At 43.4% G+C, this 17,426-nt stretch overlaps 1 protein-coding gene across 1 annotated transcript in view; it reads right to left on the bottom strand.

Annotated features, from left to right (window-relative positions):
- The window catches only part of heatr4 (HEAT repeat containing 4), a 69,302-nt gene that overhangs the window by 33,201 nt on the left and 18,675 nt on the right, over positions 1–17,426 (bottom strand). Inside the window, exons 4-8 of the mRNA XM_052012619.1 lie at positions 16,141–16,302; positions 13,166–13,360; positions 9,496–9,627; positions 5,409–5,597; positions 4,621–4,781 (exon numbers count right to left, since the gene is read on the bottom strand). Coding sequence (XP_051868579.1) covers positions 4,621–4,781; positions 5,409–5,597; positions 9,496–9,627; positions 13,166–13,360; positions 16,141–16,302 — 839 coding nt within the window. The remainder of the gene's footprint in view (positions 1–4,620; positions 4,782–5,408; positions 5,598–9,495; positions 9,628–13,165; positions 13,361–16,140; positions 16,303–17,426) is intronic.

The raw sequence follows: 17,426 nt of genomic DNA, 5'->3' as shown, positions 1-17,426 counted from the left end.
ATGGTGCAAACAAGCAATCTGCTGGAAGAACTCAACAGGTTGAGCAGTGTCTGTGGGAGGAAAGGAATTGTTGATGCTTCAGGTCAAAACCTTGCGTCAGGACATCAACTCGAGTCCTTCCAGTAGATTATCAGTTGCTCCAGATACCAGCATCTGCCATCTCTTGTGTCTTCACCTGGCAAATGGAGTTTAATGTGGGAGAAGTGTGAGGTCATGCACTTCAGTAAGAGGAATCAGAATGGAGAGAGACTGCTAAAGTAGGATCCAGAGGTGTTTTAGTGCATGAATCACAAGTGGTCAGCAAACAGGTCCAACAAGTAGTTAAGAAGGCAAACAATCTGTTGGCCTTTAATGCAAAGGGGGAGTTTAAGGTTAGGGAGGCTTTGTTGCAGTTGTTGTAGGTGTTTTTGATGTTTTGGGTCGATATCCTGATGCAGGGTTTCACCCAAAGTGTTGACAATTCCTTTGCTAGAATATTGGGCACAGTTTTGGTCCCCTTGCCTAAAAAAGGATATAATGGCATTGGAGGCAGACCAAAGGGGAATCACCATATTAACTCCTGGGATGAGAGGGTTGTCCTATCAAGAGCGGCTAGACAGTTTGCCTTTGTATACCTTGGAGTTTAGAAGAATGAGGGCTGACCTAAAACATATCAAATCTTAAGGGGGATTGACAGGATAGCTGTTGAGTGTTTTCGTGAATGGGAGAGTCATGAACAAGGGAACACAGCTACCAAATAAAGGGCTGGTCATTTAAAACTGAGGTGTGTAGAAATTTCTTTTCTGAGGTTAGTGAATCTCTGGAATTCTCTGCCCCCTGAGGGTGGTGCAGGCTAGATAGTTAGATACATTTAAGGTGGAGAGAGATAGATATTTGAAAGATCAAGGAATTGAGGGTTATGGGGAACTGGCACAGAAGAAGGGTTGAGGCCAGCGTAGGTCAGCCACGATCATATTGAATGGTAGGCAGGTTTGAGGGGCCGAGTGGCCTACTCCTGCTTTTATGTTCTTGTGTTCTTTTATCTATGTTCTCATGTTCTTTTATCTATGTTCTCACTGTTAAACTGCTCCATTCACTCACTGACCAGATTATCTTGTTTATAGCTTATCCCCAGGTCACCCCAGTTTCACCCTGTCAGAGACATTCCCCTCCCCAGCCCTCCCGGCAGATTAGCAAGCTTTTTCTGCCTCCTTCCCAGTTCTGATGAAGGGACTTCGACCCACAGATGCAGCCTGACCAGATGAGTATTTCCAGCATTTTCTGTTTTTATTTTACACTTCTAGCACCTGCAGTTTTTTTGATTTTCACTGAAGTACTTGATGTGACAGTGCAGAGAAATCTTTACAGGGTATTTAACCCATACCGTACCTGCCCAGGGAAGGTTCGATAAACTGATGATTAACAACTCATATATATACAGTAGGAACATCATATTACAAAGTTTAACATTCAGCGAAACAGGAGACAAGAGGGCAAAGGACCAAAAGATTGACTCCAAGCAGGGGTGAGGTTGCTTGAAGGATGTGGAGGTTAGACAGAAATTCCAGATTTTAACAGTGTCTGCAGCTTAAATTATGGCTGATAATGGTATAATTTTTGGAGTTTTCTTGCCTGGGTACAGTCACATCTGAGAGAAAAGCACAGATGTTTTTCAGTTGACAAGGTGGGGGAAACTAAAGGGAAACAGAAACAAAATGAGATGAAGGGAACGTTGTCATCCTTGCAAAGGGTGACAAGTGGTGTGCCATATGTATCAGTATAAGCCCACTGGGTTCACCATTTAAACTCAGGAACCAAAGTACAAGGTGGAGAACACGGAAACAAAGTCAGATACACAAATCACTCAGAGTAGTGAGGGAGATAATAAGGCTCACAAAATCCTAATCTAGGATCCCTTTCTATAGGAATCAAGCTGGAAAACTGAGCTATACACAGTGTACTGGTCTGGACCCCACATTCAAACAAAAGATTAGAAGATATACAACATTAGGTACAGTGGAAGAAAGATTCCCAAGTGTGAAATTAGGACTTGATGGAAAGGCCGAACAGCTGAGTTCTGTTCTCTAGAACCAGAACCAGGTCACTTTCTTCATTCATTTAAGACATGTAGACATTTACTGTCCATCCCTAATTACCCTTGAATTGAAGAAGCAGCTGAGAGTCAAGCACATAGCTGGGTGTGGGGTGACTTAGTTGACCAGACACAGTAAGGACGGCTGATTTCATAGAGTCATCGAGTCATACAGCACAGGAACAGACCCTGCCACCCACTGAGTTTGGGCCAGCCATTGAGCTACATTCACCTAATTTTTATCCTAATCTCATTCCCATTGACTCACCTACACACAAGGTAAAATTTACAGTGGCCTATCACCTGCATGATGTGGGAGGAACCTGGAGCACATGGAGGAAACTTCACGCAGTTACAGGGAGAATGTGTTAACTCCACACCTCCGAGGAGGAGGCCGGGTTCGAACCTGGGTCACTGGAGCTGTGAGACAGCAGCACTACCTGCTGCTCCACTGTACCACCCCTTCCTTTCAGGACCAGATAGTTCTCAACAATAATCTGGTGATTACAAGGTTACCATCATCAATGCTAGCTATTTATTTTTGATTTATTTAACTAATTGTATTTACTTATCCCACCTGCTGTAGTGGGATTTGAATTCATGTCTTGAGATCAAATGACTAGCCCTCTAGTTATTACCCAAGTAATTACCCAACCACAATGCTAATAGAGAATTTTAAAATAATGGAAGGTTTTAATTGGGTAGAACTAATTGTGGGAGATCAGAACTGGCAGTACTTACAATATAGTCATCAATAAATCCCATAGGAATTCTGGAGAACTTCTTTATCTATGGAGTTGTGAGAATGTAAAACTTAGCAGCACTGGGAGTAAGTCAGGTGACTGGCAGAAATGTGTTGAAAGGAAAGCTAAATTGGCACATGAGGGAGAAAAGAATGGGATACTTACTGATATCTTGGATAAAGGGTTATTTGGAGCATAAATGGTCAACTGGTGCACAGTCTAGATGGGTTGAAAGGCTTGTCTTCATGCTGTAGAATCAATGTAACTAACATAGCAAGGACTAGGACTAAAACCTTCCTTGTATCCATCACTCTTAGTCACTGGTCCACCATACAATCCCACTTGGTGCAACCTATCTTGAAATAATACTCTCAGTCATTGGCAGAATCACCCTCCAGTTATGGTTTGCAGAGTTCACACTGGCATTTTCCAGAATTAACTAGTCAGAAGTCATACAGCAGGGAAACAAGCCCTTCAGCCCAACTGGTCAATGCTAAGCCAAGACTCCCATCTAAGCTAGACCCATTTGCCCACATTTAGCCCATATCCCTCTAAACCCTTCCTATCCATGTACCTGTCCAAGTACCTTTTAAATGTTGTTAAATGTCCTCTGGCAGCTCATTCCATATTCTGACCATCCTCTGGATGAAAAAGTTGCCCCTCGGGTTGCTATTAAATCTCTCCCCTCTCACCTTAAACCTATGTCCTCTAGTTCATGATTCCCCAACCCTGGGAAAAAGACTGTGTTCATTCACTGTATCTATGCCCCTCATGATTTTATAAATCTCTATAAGATCACCCCTCATTCTGCTACGTTCCAATGAAAAAAAGTCCAAACTGCTCAACCTCCCTTCATAGTTCAGTCCCTTGAGTTCAGGCAACATCCTGGTAAATCTCCTTTGCACTCTTTCCAGTTTAATAGCATCTTTCCTATGGCATGGTAACCAAAACTGAACACAATATTCCAAAGTGGCCTCACTAGTGTCTTGTACAACTGCAACATAACATCCCAACTCCTATACTCAGTGCCCTGACTGATGAAGGCCAGTGTGCTAAAAGTCTTCTTCACTACCCTGTGAGTGTTTTCCTAGGTTCCTCTGTTCTACAACACTCCCCAGGGCTCTGCTATACACTGTGAAACTCCTACCCTCATTTATCTTCCCAAGACGCATCTGAATTGAACTCCATCCCTCAGCCTACTCACCCAGCTGATCAAGATCGCTCTGTAAATCCTGATAACCATCTTCACTGTTTATGATACCACCTATTTTAGTGTCACCTGCAACTAATTAACCATGCTTTGTATATTCTCATCTAAATCGTGTATATATAGATGACAAATAGCAATGGGCCCAGCACTGAGCCCTGGGGAACACCACTAGTCACGGGCCTCCAGTCCGAAAAACAAACTTCCACCATCACCCTCTGCTTTCCACCATCAAGCCAATTGTGTATCCAATCAGCCAGCTCTCCCGGGATCCCATGCGATCTAACTTTCCATAGCAGCTTACTATGCAGAACCTTATCAAAGGCAGCATCTTTCTAGCTGTAGACTCTTGTTGCAAGTCTACCCTCCCTTACGTTAACATCTCTTGAATTAACACCTTCCGTGGCAGATCCGACCAGCCTCAGGTTATCACCTCCCATCGTTACTCTTCTTCACAAGTGAATCTCCCTGACTGTGGGGCAAATTTTGCTAGTTCAGAGTTCCTGAACTAGAACTTGGCCATGAATTCTGAGCCTGCACAGGTCTTTGTTGGATGGGTGGCGGCATGTCTGTGGGAGCTGGTATCCTGGTTTACATACTGTTTTCTCACTGAGTGGGCCCAGGATGAGGCAGACTTGCTTCACGGTCTGAGCATCTGGTGTTTCAAAGAGATGCTGAATAATTCTGTTGACCACAGGATAACTGTCATCACCATTGACAGCCAGGCTTTGTGCTGCAATCCAACGATCAGACACATCTCCTGGAATTTAAAGGGAAAACATTAACTGCTTGGAACTCCAACCTTGTTCTGCTCACCCAATACAAACCAACAACCAGCACTTTTCTTGCTTCAAATGACTGGACACCAAATGAGGAAATCATATGAATCACACTGTATGAGGAAGCTAGGAGAAATAGTGGTTGGGATGGGTGGAGATTGAATCAATCACGCATCATACTGTCAGTTATGGCTCAGACCAACTGTCTGGCCTCTAAGTCAGGAAGTTGATATGCCAGTCCTTAGACCTGAGTACAAGATCTGGATTGACACCTGGTGAAATGTGAGGTAACACTATACTGTCCAGTGAGTTGTTCAGCTGAATCAGGTGAATGTAGAAGATCCCACAGCATTATTGATGAATAGCAGTGGCGTTCTTACCAAAGACCTGGCCAGCATTTATACCTTACAAAAACACTTATTACAAATAAATCATCTGGTTATTATTCACTGCTGTCTGTGGTATGTCATTCAGCCGCACTGGCTCCCATCCTTTCTCCAATAGAACAATAAATGTCAGAAGTATTTGTTGGCCATTTTTGAACAGATGTGAAAGGTACTAAATAAATTCAAAGACTCTCTCTTATGTCAGACAGTAATGGTCTGTACCATGAAGGAGGGTATCCTGAAGAATCTCATTGACTTTTTCATTCATCTTCTTCATCGTGACATGGCAAATTGCTGCAGCCAATCTCACCCGTTTGTTGCCACTGCTCAGAGCCTCACTAATGAGTGACTGGAGAGCCTCCGGGACAGCTTGAACTTCATTATCACCTCTTGAGTAAAGATGGTGAGAATCTACAATTAAATTAGTGGCATTTTAGAAGTATTTAGTCACGTGAAATATTTCACCAATTTGTAAATAGTCCTATTGCTCTTAGCCTTCTGTTCCTGTTTGCTCACTGAGTTACTCCAGTTTGGAGTCTGTGGTAATAATAATCTCAGCACTCACTGTTATCAACTTCTGTCCACAAATCTGTTAGATTTTTCTGCACTTTGTCATGAGATTCAACAATTGATTTTACGAAAAAGGAGGTGTTAGTGGTATTAAGGTGCATAACAGTGGATAAATCCCTGGGGCCTGACCAAGTGTATCCCAGGACATTGTGGGAAGCAAGGGAAGAAATTACTAGGGCTCTGGCAGAGATTTATGTATCATTGTTAGCCATAGGTGAGGAACTGAGGGACTGGAAGGTGACTAATGCTGTGCCTTTATTTATGAAGGGCTGCAAGGACAAGCCAGGGAACTACAGAAAGAGAAACAAAGGACTGCAGATGCTGGAATATCGAGATGAAAAATGCTATGATGCTGGAGGAACTTAGCAGCCCAGGCAGCATCCGTGGAGAAAAGCAGGCGGTCAACGTTTTGGGTCAGGACCCTTGTTCAGGACTGAAGGTGGGAAAAGGGGAAGTACAATATATAGGAAGGAAAAGCAGAGCAGTGTTAGGTGGACAAAAGAGGGGAGGCAGGGTAGGCACAAGGTGGTGATAGATAGATGCAGGTAAGAGATAGTGATAGGCAGGTGTGGGGAGGAGGGGAGAGCAGATCCACCGGGGGATGGGTCAAAGGTAAGGAGGAAGAAAAAGGAGAGATAGGCTAGGAAAGGGAAGAAAAGAAGGGGCATGGATGGGGGTGTGGGGGGGGGGGGGGGTTGCTGTTGAGGGGATTACTTAAAGTTGGAGAATTCAATGTTCACGCCATTAGGCTGCAAGCTCCGAGGTGCAAAATGAGGTGCTGTTCCTTCAGTTTGCACTTGGGCTTCTCCTGGCAGTGGAGGAGACCGAAGACTGATATATCTGTGATGGAGTGGGAGGGGGAACTACAGGTTGGAGAGCCGAACAATCCTAACCCTCACCCTCATCACTAGAAACTCTAGTTTTGAGATTACAACATCCATATTGAATACTCTTATGCTATAATGGACTGATTCTTAGTGCCCCGGAATCATAGAATCATATCGTACAACACAGAAATGGGCCCATAGTCCCACCACATTCACACAGACCTTTTTACCCATCTACATTAATGCTGTTTGCCCACATTGGGTCCATATCCTTTTATACCTCTATCAGGTCACCCCTGAGCCTTCTTTGCCGCAGGGAAACAAGTCCAGCCTATCCAAGCTCTCCTCATAACTAAAGACCTCCACTCCAGGCAACAGCCTGCTGAATCCCCTCTGCACTCTCTCCAATGCAACCACATCCTTCCTATGGTGTGATGACCAGAACTGCACACAATACTCCAAGGTGGTCTAAGCAAACAACCAGTTTGTAAAGTTGCAACATAACGTCCCAACTCTTATATTCTATGCAATAGTTTTCTGATGATACTAAATTAAGGGGCCTTCTTAATAGTGAAGCAGGTTTCAATGAATTGCAAAGAAATCAGTTAGGGAGATGGGCTGAGGAATGGCAAATGGATTTCAATTTAGATAAGTGTGAGGTGATGCATTTTGGACAGTCAAACCAGGGTAGGACTTATACAGTGAATAACAGAGCACTGATGATTGTTGTGGAACAGAGGGACCTGGATGTACAAGTGCACAGTCTGCTGAAAGCGGCTGCGCAAGTGGACAGGGTGGTAAAGAAGGTGTTTAGCAAGCTGGCCTTCATCAATCAGGGCAATGAGTTTAGGAATAGGGACATTATACTGCAGTTACATAAGTCGTTGGTGAGACTGCACTTGGAGTATTGTGTATAGTTTTGGTCACCCTGTTGTAGGAAAGACATTGTCAAGCTGGAGAGGGTACAGAAGAATGAGGATATTGCCAGGACTAGAGGGCCTGAGTTATAGGGAGACATTGGCCATGCTGAATCTTCATTCCTTACAGCATAGGAGAATGAGGTGTGACCTGATAGAAGTTTATAAACTCATGAGGGGTATGGATAAGGTGGATGGTCTTTACTTTTCCCCAGGGTTGGGGAGTCCATAACTATAAGGCACAGATACAAGTCAAAAGGGGAGAAATTTAAAAGAGACCCGAGTGGTAACTTCTTTACACAGAGGGTGGTGAGTGTGTGGAATGAGCTGCCAGAGGAAGTGGTCGAGGTGGGTACAACTGCAACCTTTAAGAGGCATTTGGATAGGTACATGGAGGAAAGGAGCTTGAAGGGTTATGGGCCAAACGTGGGCAACTAAGACTAGCAGGGAGGATGCTATGGTCGGCATGGACCAGTTGGGCTGAAGGCTGTTTGAGTGCTGTATTACTCTATGACTCTATTTAGATCTTGTTGAAGACTGACACGACCTTCCTCACTATCCACATCACCACCAACTTCTGTTTTATCTACAAACTTACCAATTGTATCTTCTACATTCATATCCAAGTCGTTAATATATCCCAGTACCAATCCATGTGGTACACCACTGATTACAGAGTTCCAATCAGAAAAGCATTCTTCTGCCACTCACTTTTGACTCCTATTATCAAGCCAATTTTGGATCCAATTAGCTAGCTCATCTTGGATCCTATGTTCTTTAACCTTCTGACCAGCCTACTATGTGGGATCTTGTCAAATAAAGCCCATATAGACAACATCTACTATCAATCAGCCTTTATCAATCTTGGTTTCCTCCTCAAAAAACTCAGTTGAAGTAGTGAGGCAGGATTTCCTCTCATACAAAGCCATGTAACTTTCCCTGAGCAGTTCTTGTCTTTCCAAATGCACATAAATCCTATCCCTCAGAATTTTCTCCAATAACTTCCCTGCAGTTTACATAAGGCTCACCGACTTTTCCCTGCTTCCTTTCTTAAATAAAGGAACAACATCAGCTAGAAACAACATCCAGTCTTCTAGCACCTCACCTGTGGCTAAAAAAGATGCAAAAACCCCCCTCAGGGCCTCAGCAATCTCCTCCCTTGTTTCCCATGGCATCCTGGGATAGATCTCATCTGGCCCTGTAGATTTATCCACCTTATGTGCTCCAAGATAACTAATACTGACTTAATATTGATCTGCTCCACATTATGACCCTTCTTAATACTGACCTGCTCCACATTATCCTCAAACCCTTCCCTGAACTCACCGTGTTCCACGTCCTTCTCCTTGGTGCATACAGATGAGAAATATTCATTTAGGACATCGCCCACATCCCCTGGCTCCTTATACAGATTAACCATTGATTCCTAAGAGGACCCACTCTTTGCCCACCTATCCTCTTGCTTCTATTATCCTTATAGAATGTCTTGGGATTGTCTTTCATCTTACCTGCCAATGATATTTCCTAATTCCTATCTTAAGTTCTCTCCTACTCTATATTCTTCAAGACACTCACTCGATACTAATGCCATATACCTGTCTTTCTTTTGCTTCCTTTTTTTTCCTAATCAAACTTTCAATAACCTTTGTCACCCAAGGTTCCCTAATCTTGCCATCGTTGCTTTTCACATTTACTAGAACATGCTAGCACTGAACTCTTACAAATTCTCTTTTAAAACACTCCCACTTGTCAGATGTTGTTTTACCTGTAAGCATCTACTCCCAATCTACTTCTGTCAGGTCTCTCTTACACTATTGAAATCAGCCTTCTCCCAATATAGGACCTTAACTAAAAGACCAACCTGATCCTTTTCCATATCTATCTTGAAGGACTCCACTGCTCCCTGTGATACCAAGGACTGCAAGTTCTTTAGCCATATCAGACAAGAATATCAACAGACACCTTCAACTTTTCAATGTATAAATTAAATAAAACCTTGAAATTCTAGCTGTGGGCGCTCAGTTGCTCCTGAGGCACAAGTTGCTAGGGCATTGAGTTGAACGTGACTGTGCATTGCCCTGAGGTCTCTCTCCAGCTCTTCCAGAGTGACATCCTGCCAGTGAGAATCTAGCAATAGGAACACACATTAAAATTGTATGTTATTGGATTCTTCTTATTAAAATCAAACCATGAATCCTAGCACCATGCAAACCAGGCCCAGAATCTCACCGCCTGTCACTGTTTCTGGGATATTTCACAGGATGTTGGTTTGCATCAGAATAGAAATTCGCCAGAGGCTAACTCCTATTGATATACAGGTCCTCCAACTACTGACTTCCACTCCTTGGGTATCAATCTTTACTACAGTGTTGGTTTCTCTTAGTGTCTCATTAGTTTTCAATGCCAATCACTACCCTGGGACCCCATTGAAAATGTGTGCCCCACAGGATTGTCCCCTGTTGAGAATCACTTTTGGGGTAAGCTGTATTTCAGTTGAGTCAGACCAGTGGAAGTGTACCCCAGTGAGAATCAACCCCTGGAAATGCTGATTCCTGAGGATCAGTGACACGAGAACATATTCCCCAACAAGAGTCAGTGTTTGTGGAACCACATGTACACTGCAGTGCTAAGCACTTAATGAATGCGATTAAATTAGAAAAGCTCACTGAACAAATAGCTGGTTTCTTTTTATTCCCACACCCAACATATGGGGTATGCTCAAAATTAAAGAGAAAATACACAGTGTGTTTGAAAAGGAGAGCATAAAAATAACAACTGACTCAACCAGGCTCCTCTCCCACTGCCATCATTGCCCTTGCTGAACACTGAACGAACCTGTTAACTCCATTCACTTCAGTTACAGAGACTCATGTGTACCTAAGCAGTGCCTGTAAGTTCAGGATGTGTGGAACAGTCCTTGTTTCAGTCCTACCCTGGGCCCACTCCCTCAACTTTTTACCAGTACATTGATAATCCTGTTGGTGCTACAGAAATGCAGAACTTTAAAATTTCATCACCTTTGCAGCTAATTTCCACCCAGCTCTCACTTTCACACAGATCACCTCTGGCTCTTCCTTCCCCTTTCCAGACTTTTTGATCTTAGTGGCCAAATACATTAGCAGCCCAAGACTTCACATCAGTCTTGATACAACTCTTCCCACCCTGCTTCCTGAAAGGACTCCATTCCATTCTTCCTGCTCTAATATTGAAATGTCTGACTTTTTTCTTAACTTCCCCTTGACCACAGTTGATCGAACTCTCAACCACACATCTGCACTCACCCACTGTCCTCCCTTGACTTTAACCCTTCCACCATTATCCTTCTTCCTCCTCTTTTCTGGAATCTGAACCTCATTATTACTTCTCATCTCAGCAGAAGCTCTCCTTGTTTCTTTCCTGATTTGTAGTAACTCATAGAGTTTGGTTTCTTCTTTGCCGCTAGATATTTCTTACCCTTAGGTTTACTAATCTAGAGGTTATGCCAAATTTATAGAATTATAGAGTCATACTGCATGGAAACAGGCCGTCAGCCCAACTGGTCCATGCCGACGAAGATTCCCATCTAAATTAGTCCCATTTGCCCGTGTTTGGCCCATATCCCCCTAAACCTTTCCTATCTGTGTACCTGTCTAAGTACCTCTTAAATGTTATTAATGTACCTGCCTCAACCACTTCCTCTGCCAGTTCATTCCATATACTGATCACTCCCTGTGTGAAAAAGTTGCACCTCAGGTTCCTATTAAATCTTTCCCCTCTTGTCTTAAACTTATGCCTTCTAGTTCTTGATTCCCCACCCCCAGGAAAAAGACAGTGCTCATTTATCCTATATGCCACTCATAATTTTATACACCTATTAAAATCACCCCTCATTTGCCTATGCTCAATCAAAAAAGTCCCATCCTGCTCAACCTCTCTCCATAACTCAGTCCCTCGAGTCCTGGCAACATCCTTGTAAATTTCCTCTGTATTTTTCCCAGCTTAAGACCATCTTTCCTATAGCAGGAGACCAAAACTAAATGCAATATTCCAAATGAGGCTTCACCAACATCTTGCACAACTACAACATCCCACTTCTAAATGCCCTGACGTCTACCTGTGATGCCACTTTCAGGGAACTGTGTACTTGTACTCCTAGTTCCCTCTGTTCTACAACACTCCCAAGGGCCCTACCGTTCCCTGTGAAAGTCCTACCATCATTAGTCTTCCCAGAATGCAACACTGTGCACTTATCTGAATTTGCCATTCCTCTGCCCACTTACCCAGCTGATCAAGATCCCTCTGTAAATCCTGATGACCATGTTCACTGTCAACGACACCACCTATTTTAGTGTAATATGCAAACTTGTAATATACATGCCTTGTAGTCAACATCAGCAAGATCAAGGAATTGATTGTGGACTTCAGGAAGGGGAAGTTGGGAGAACACACACACACACACCTCATTGAGGGGTCAGTGGTGGAAAGGGTAAGCAACTTCAAGTTTCTGGGTGTCACCAGAAACTCAGATAACCTATCCTGGGCCCAACACATTGATGCAATCATGCAGAAACACACAAGCAGCTCTACTTCATTAGGAGTTTGAGGAGATTTGGTATGTCACCAAAGACTCTTACAAATTTCTGTAGATCTGTGGTGGAGAGCATTCTGACTGGTTGCGTAACAGCCTGGTATGGAGGGTCCAATGTGTAGGATCGAAAGAGGCTGAAGAAGGTTGTATACTCCACCAGCTCCATCATGGGCACAACCCTCCCCACCATCCAGGACATCTTCAAGAGGAGGTGCCTCAAGAAGTTGGCATCCATTATTAAGCACCCTCACCATTCAGGACATGCCCCCTTCTCGTTCCTACCATCAGGGAGCAGGTACAGAAGCCTGAAGGCCCAAGGTCAATGATTCAGAAACAGCTTGTTCAGATTTCTGAATGGTCCATGAACACTACCTCGTTATTCCTTCTTTTTGTACTATTTATTTATTTTTGTAATTTATAGTAATTTTATGTCTTTGCACTATACTGCTGCCGCAAAAGAACAAATTTCACATCATATAAATCAGCGATAATAAATCTGATTCTGATTGCACATAAAGATGACAAATAGCAATGGGCCTAGCACCAAGCCCTGGGGAACACCAATAGTCACTGGCCTCCAGTCCAAAAAAAAACCTTCCACCCTCATCCTCTGCTTCCTACCATCAAGTCAATTGTGTATCCAATTAGCCAGCTCTCCCTGGATTCCGTGCAATTTCTATGGCAGCCTACCATGCATAACCTTATCAAAGGCCTTACTGAAGTCCAGATAGACCTTGTCACATTTTATTTAGATTAGAAAAAAAATCTAGAATGTGTTAGACCTTGAAATTATTAGATTGTCATACTGATCTACCAGAAGAACCAGGGAAACTGATTAATGTAATCTGGAGTCCTTAATCATGCTGGGCGTTATCTGATACCAGATACTTTCTTTGCACTGAGGGCATCCTCATCGTTTTGTGTGATACAATCACGCGTTTTGTGAGCTGTTTCCAGTTAATGGAAAATAAACCCCCAGCAGCAGTCAGTGCCTGTTGAATGTATGACACTCAGTGCCTTCATGAACTATAATGGGTGAATGAAACAGGGAAAGTTAGCAAGATAATTTCCTAAATTCCTTCTGAATTCTAAACTTACATATGCGCCAAGCTTTAATCCACTCTGTGACCATGTTGCGCATTACTTGCAGGTCTTCATGAGTCTTAAAAGACTTCTTCATTGGTTTGTCCATGAGTCCATAGTCTGGTAGCCTCAGCCCTTTCTCCATGGTATAATCAGCCAGAGTGGGCAGTGCTGTCCATCTCCTCAGGCCTCTGCACACCTTCTCAGGCCCTACGTGGGTAAAGATGGAATCAGTGTTTGTGGCAAGAAGAAATGGAGCATCAATGACATTTTTCAGTTTTCACAGGTCCTCCCCTATCTTTAATCCTTCCAGCATTCTTCTTCCTCCTCCTCCATCCAAGAACCAGAGCCTCAATATTTCAATATTTCTGCTTTGTGGTAAATCAGGGAGTTTGGTTCCTTCTTTGCTGCTAAATATTTCTTACCCTTAGCTGGGCAACAACAGCATCTTAATGGTTACATGGGAGATTTCAACCTATATAATTCACTGCAGGCAGCTGGGCCATTGCGTCTAAATCTTAGGACTACACATTGGGGTTTATGTGCCTCCTGTTGAGAAGGTAGAGAAGCCTAGTGAAGATCTGGACACAAGCTTTAACCATATATAGTTACAGGTGAACGAATTGGGTGGTGGGGCAATGATGGACAAACATTAATCAGGACAATCGAGAAAAAGCAAGAATTAGGACTAATTATGAGCAAGTAAATAATTAAACCAGCAAACCTCCTGTTGTGTATGATTGTACCTCAGATGGAGATTGAAACATTGAAATATATGCCTCGAAATTAATCTCCAGTCACTGGCACTAAACCAGCATAATGGGCAGGGACGTAGTGGGCTGAAGGGCCCATCTGTGTGCTCTATGATTGACTTTAAACATATATAACAGTATCAGTATGTTAGACTCCGTGAATTGTTTCACTCCACCTACTTACGTACCTTAAGGTCTGTAAGGGATGTAGGAGTCACTTAAGAAGGAAATCAGAAGGGCAAAAAGGGGAAATGACATATCCTTGATAGATAAGGTAAAGTAGAACCCTAAAAGTTTCTATATTAAGAGCAAAAGGGTAACCAGAGAGAGAGTAGGTTCCCTTGAGGATCAATGTGAGTGTCTATATTTGGAGCCACAGGAGATGGGTAGTCTTCCACATAGAAGGCCATGGAAGCTAGGGAATTCAGGGAAGAGAACAGTGGTGTTCTGAAATGTATCGATATTACAAGAGAGAAGTGTTGCCAGTCTTGGGGAGCATAAAAGTGGATAAGTCCCCAGGGCCTGACCAAGTGCATCCTAGGATATTGTGGGAAGCAAGGGAAGGAATTGCTGGGGCCTTGGCAGAGATTTTTGTATCATTGTTAGCCACTGGTGAGGAATGAGAGACTGGAGGGTGACTAATGTTTAAGAAGAGTTGCAAGCACAAGACAGGGAACTACAGGCTGATGAGCCTAACAGTGGTGGGATGGTTATTGGAAGGGATTCTAAGAGATAGGATCAACATGCATTTGGAAAGGCAAGGACTGACTAGGCATGGCTTTGTGTGTGGGAAATCGTGTCTCATGAATTTGATTGTTTTTTTTTGAAGAGATGCTGAATAGGATTGACAAGGGTAGGGTGGTAGATGTTTAGCAAGGCCATTGATTAGTGCTGGATCCCTGTTGTCTGTCATCTATATTAACAATTTGGACGAGAATGTAGGTGGCATGCAGATAACACCAAAATCAGTGGTGTGGTGGACAGTGAAAACGGTTGTCTAAGGTTACAACAGGATCTAGATCAACTGGGAAAGTGGGCAAAGGAACAGTATATGGAATTAAACTCAGACAATTGCAAAGTGATGCATTTTGGGAAATTAAACCAAGGCAGGATATGCATAGTGAATGGCAAGGGCTCTGGGGAGTTTGTTAAAACAGAGAGACCTTGGGGTACAAGTACATAGTTCCCTGAAAATGGCAACACAGATAAGGTGATGAAGAGGCCACATGGCATTGCTTGCCTTCATCGGTTGGGGCATTGAGTATAAGAGTCAGGATGTCACGTTACTGTAAAGATGTTGGTGAGACTGCACCTGGAATATTGTGTGCAATTCTGCTCACTATATTATAGGGAGGATGTGATTAAGCTAGAGAGGGTGCCGAAAAGATTCATAACGATATTGCTGAGACTGGAGGGCTTGAGTTATAAGGAGAGACTGGGTCTATTTTCCCTGGAGTGAAGGAGGCTGCGGAGTGATCTTATGGAGGTTTATAAAATCATTAGGGGAATAAATAAGGTGGATGAGTTGGACAATGGACCTGTTTCCGTTCTGTATGACTCTATGAATCTATGACTGAATGAGGCTCTAGAGAAAAGGGACAAAGAAAGGCAAAGAAAATGACCTTGATTTAAGCATCAGTTTTATGCCTTGTGGTTTGATTTCACTAGAGGGATATAGAGAGATAGGATCTGATTCAAGTATTTGAAACTGTTCATGGCATTGATATAGTGGAGGATTTCAGATAATGGAGGCAGGGAACCTAATTAAATTAAAACTGAAGTGAAGTTTTGATCAACTTTCTTTGGAGGGGAATCTGGACGAGCAGTGAGGATCAAGTCTTTCCAGCCTTCCATAAAGGACTTGAAGAATCATACAACTATTGCAGAGGAGACACGAGATTAATTCTTCAAGTTGAGAGCTCTTGACAGAAGTTACTCTGGTCTGAAGGGCCATGAACGTGACTTTTAGTTGGAAGTTATGGTGGGCCTTTTCTTTGCCTTCCCTGAGGAATTGGTGGTGCAGAGGTTGTGGCAGTTCAGAAGAGCAGGTGACACATGCAAGTAAATCCAGAACAAGTGTGGAGGGAACTGGTTTACCCCCATCCCATAAATAGGACACCCAAATTAGACACAATCTATCTGGGAGGTGGAGGCTGAGGCAGTAGTCCCAGTGTTGAGCTGAGACCCATTTTCAGTGCTCAGGTTACTCTGCACATCAAACAACGAGGGAGATTGAACCTGGTGGTGCTCGCTGTTGGTCTTGGTCCTCTCTGTCCTCTGACCATTCTGCTGGTAGTTGAGGGAATCGTTCCTGGAGGTGCTTCTGATATTCTGACAGGCTGTCCATGATGATTCGTTCTTTGTACTTTTCACCATGGTGGTGAACAACTCTGGACGACCCTAAAATGTGATTAAAATTTGGTAATATGGAACAGTTGTAATTCAATTCCCAACCCTTCCTGCCTTTAATATTCAAATAGATCACGACAAAGACATTATGTACATTCACCCCCTTTCAATAAGTCAGGTCTATGTTCGTACTTCATTCCTAACATTGTTATTTCCTCCACCCACTACCCACTTCCCAACAACCTTATTCTATAACTTCATGGTATTCTAGGGGGCTTTCAGGATTTTATTGTTTCCTGGTATGTGAACTCTTCTCCTACTCAGTGACAACTTCACAGGACAGGTGACATCCTCAGTAGATGGGTGAGGTGGTACCATTCTAGACCTTCCCACTCTCACTGGTGGCCCACATTCTCCTTCCAAAAATCTCCCCAGAATAGTCCACAACTCTCTGCCATGTGCCAACAAGTCTAGGCCTGTGCCTCTGAACCCAACTCTTGTTCTAACAAAGAAAGGAAAAAGGAGCAGACCCACAACGGGAGAGTGGACAATGAGAAAAGAAGACACAGACATGCTGAATTTTAAAAAGAATGCAACTGTAAATTATAATACACCTTCACAGTCCTACAGGCCATACTGTATGACTCTGCATCTCCTCTGAGACTCCTCTGCATCCCCCAACTTGGGAGGAAGAGACGGAGATGGGAGTGGGGGGGAGAGGGAGGGGGTAGACTCCCCAGGTAGACAGATTCTGCAGGAAAAAGGGCGATTAGAAAAACCACACTGAAAGAACCCTCCAGCAACCAGCAAGTAGAGGAAAACCATCAGAAAAGATATAGATATTTTTGAACCAGCCACAGTGGTGAAAAGAAGACATACCAACAGATGAAATAGGAGCAGGGGGAAGCCAACCAGCCCCTCAAATGTGCTGTGCCATTTAACTGGATTGTGGTTGATCTGACAATAACCCCATCTACTGTGGTAACCCTTCACTTCCTTGCTTATCAACTATCTACCCACCTCTGCTTCCACCATCCCAGGGTCCCAAAGACTTATTGCCCTCAAAGAGAAAACAAATCACTTCTTCCAGCCTTAAATGGGCAACCATTTATTTTTAACAGTGACCTCTAGCTCTAGATTCACCCAGCAGAGGAAATGTTCTCTTCACAACCACC

Source organism: Pristis pectinata, chromosome 1 (assembly GCF_009764475.1).
Source record: "Pristis pectinata isolate sPriPec2 chromosome 1, sPriPec2.1.pri, whole genome shotgun sequence".
In the NCBI taxonomy this organism is placed as follows: domain Eukaryota; kingdom Metazoa; phylum Chordata; class Chondrichthyes; order Rhinopristiformes; family Pristidae; genus Pristis; species Pristis pectinata.
This window is presented reverse-complemented; position numbering and strand designations above follow the sequence as displayed.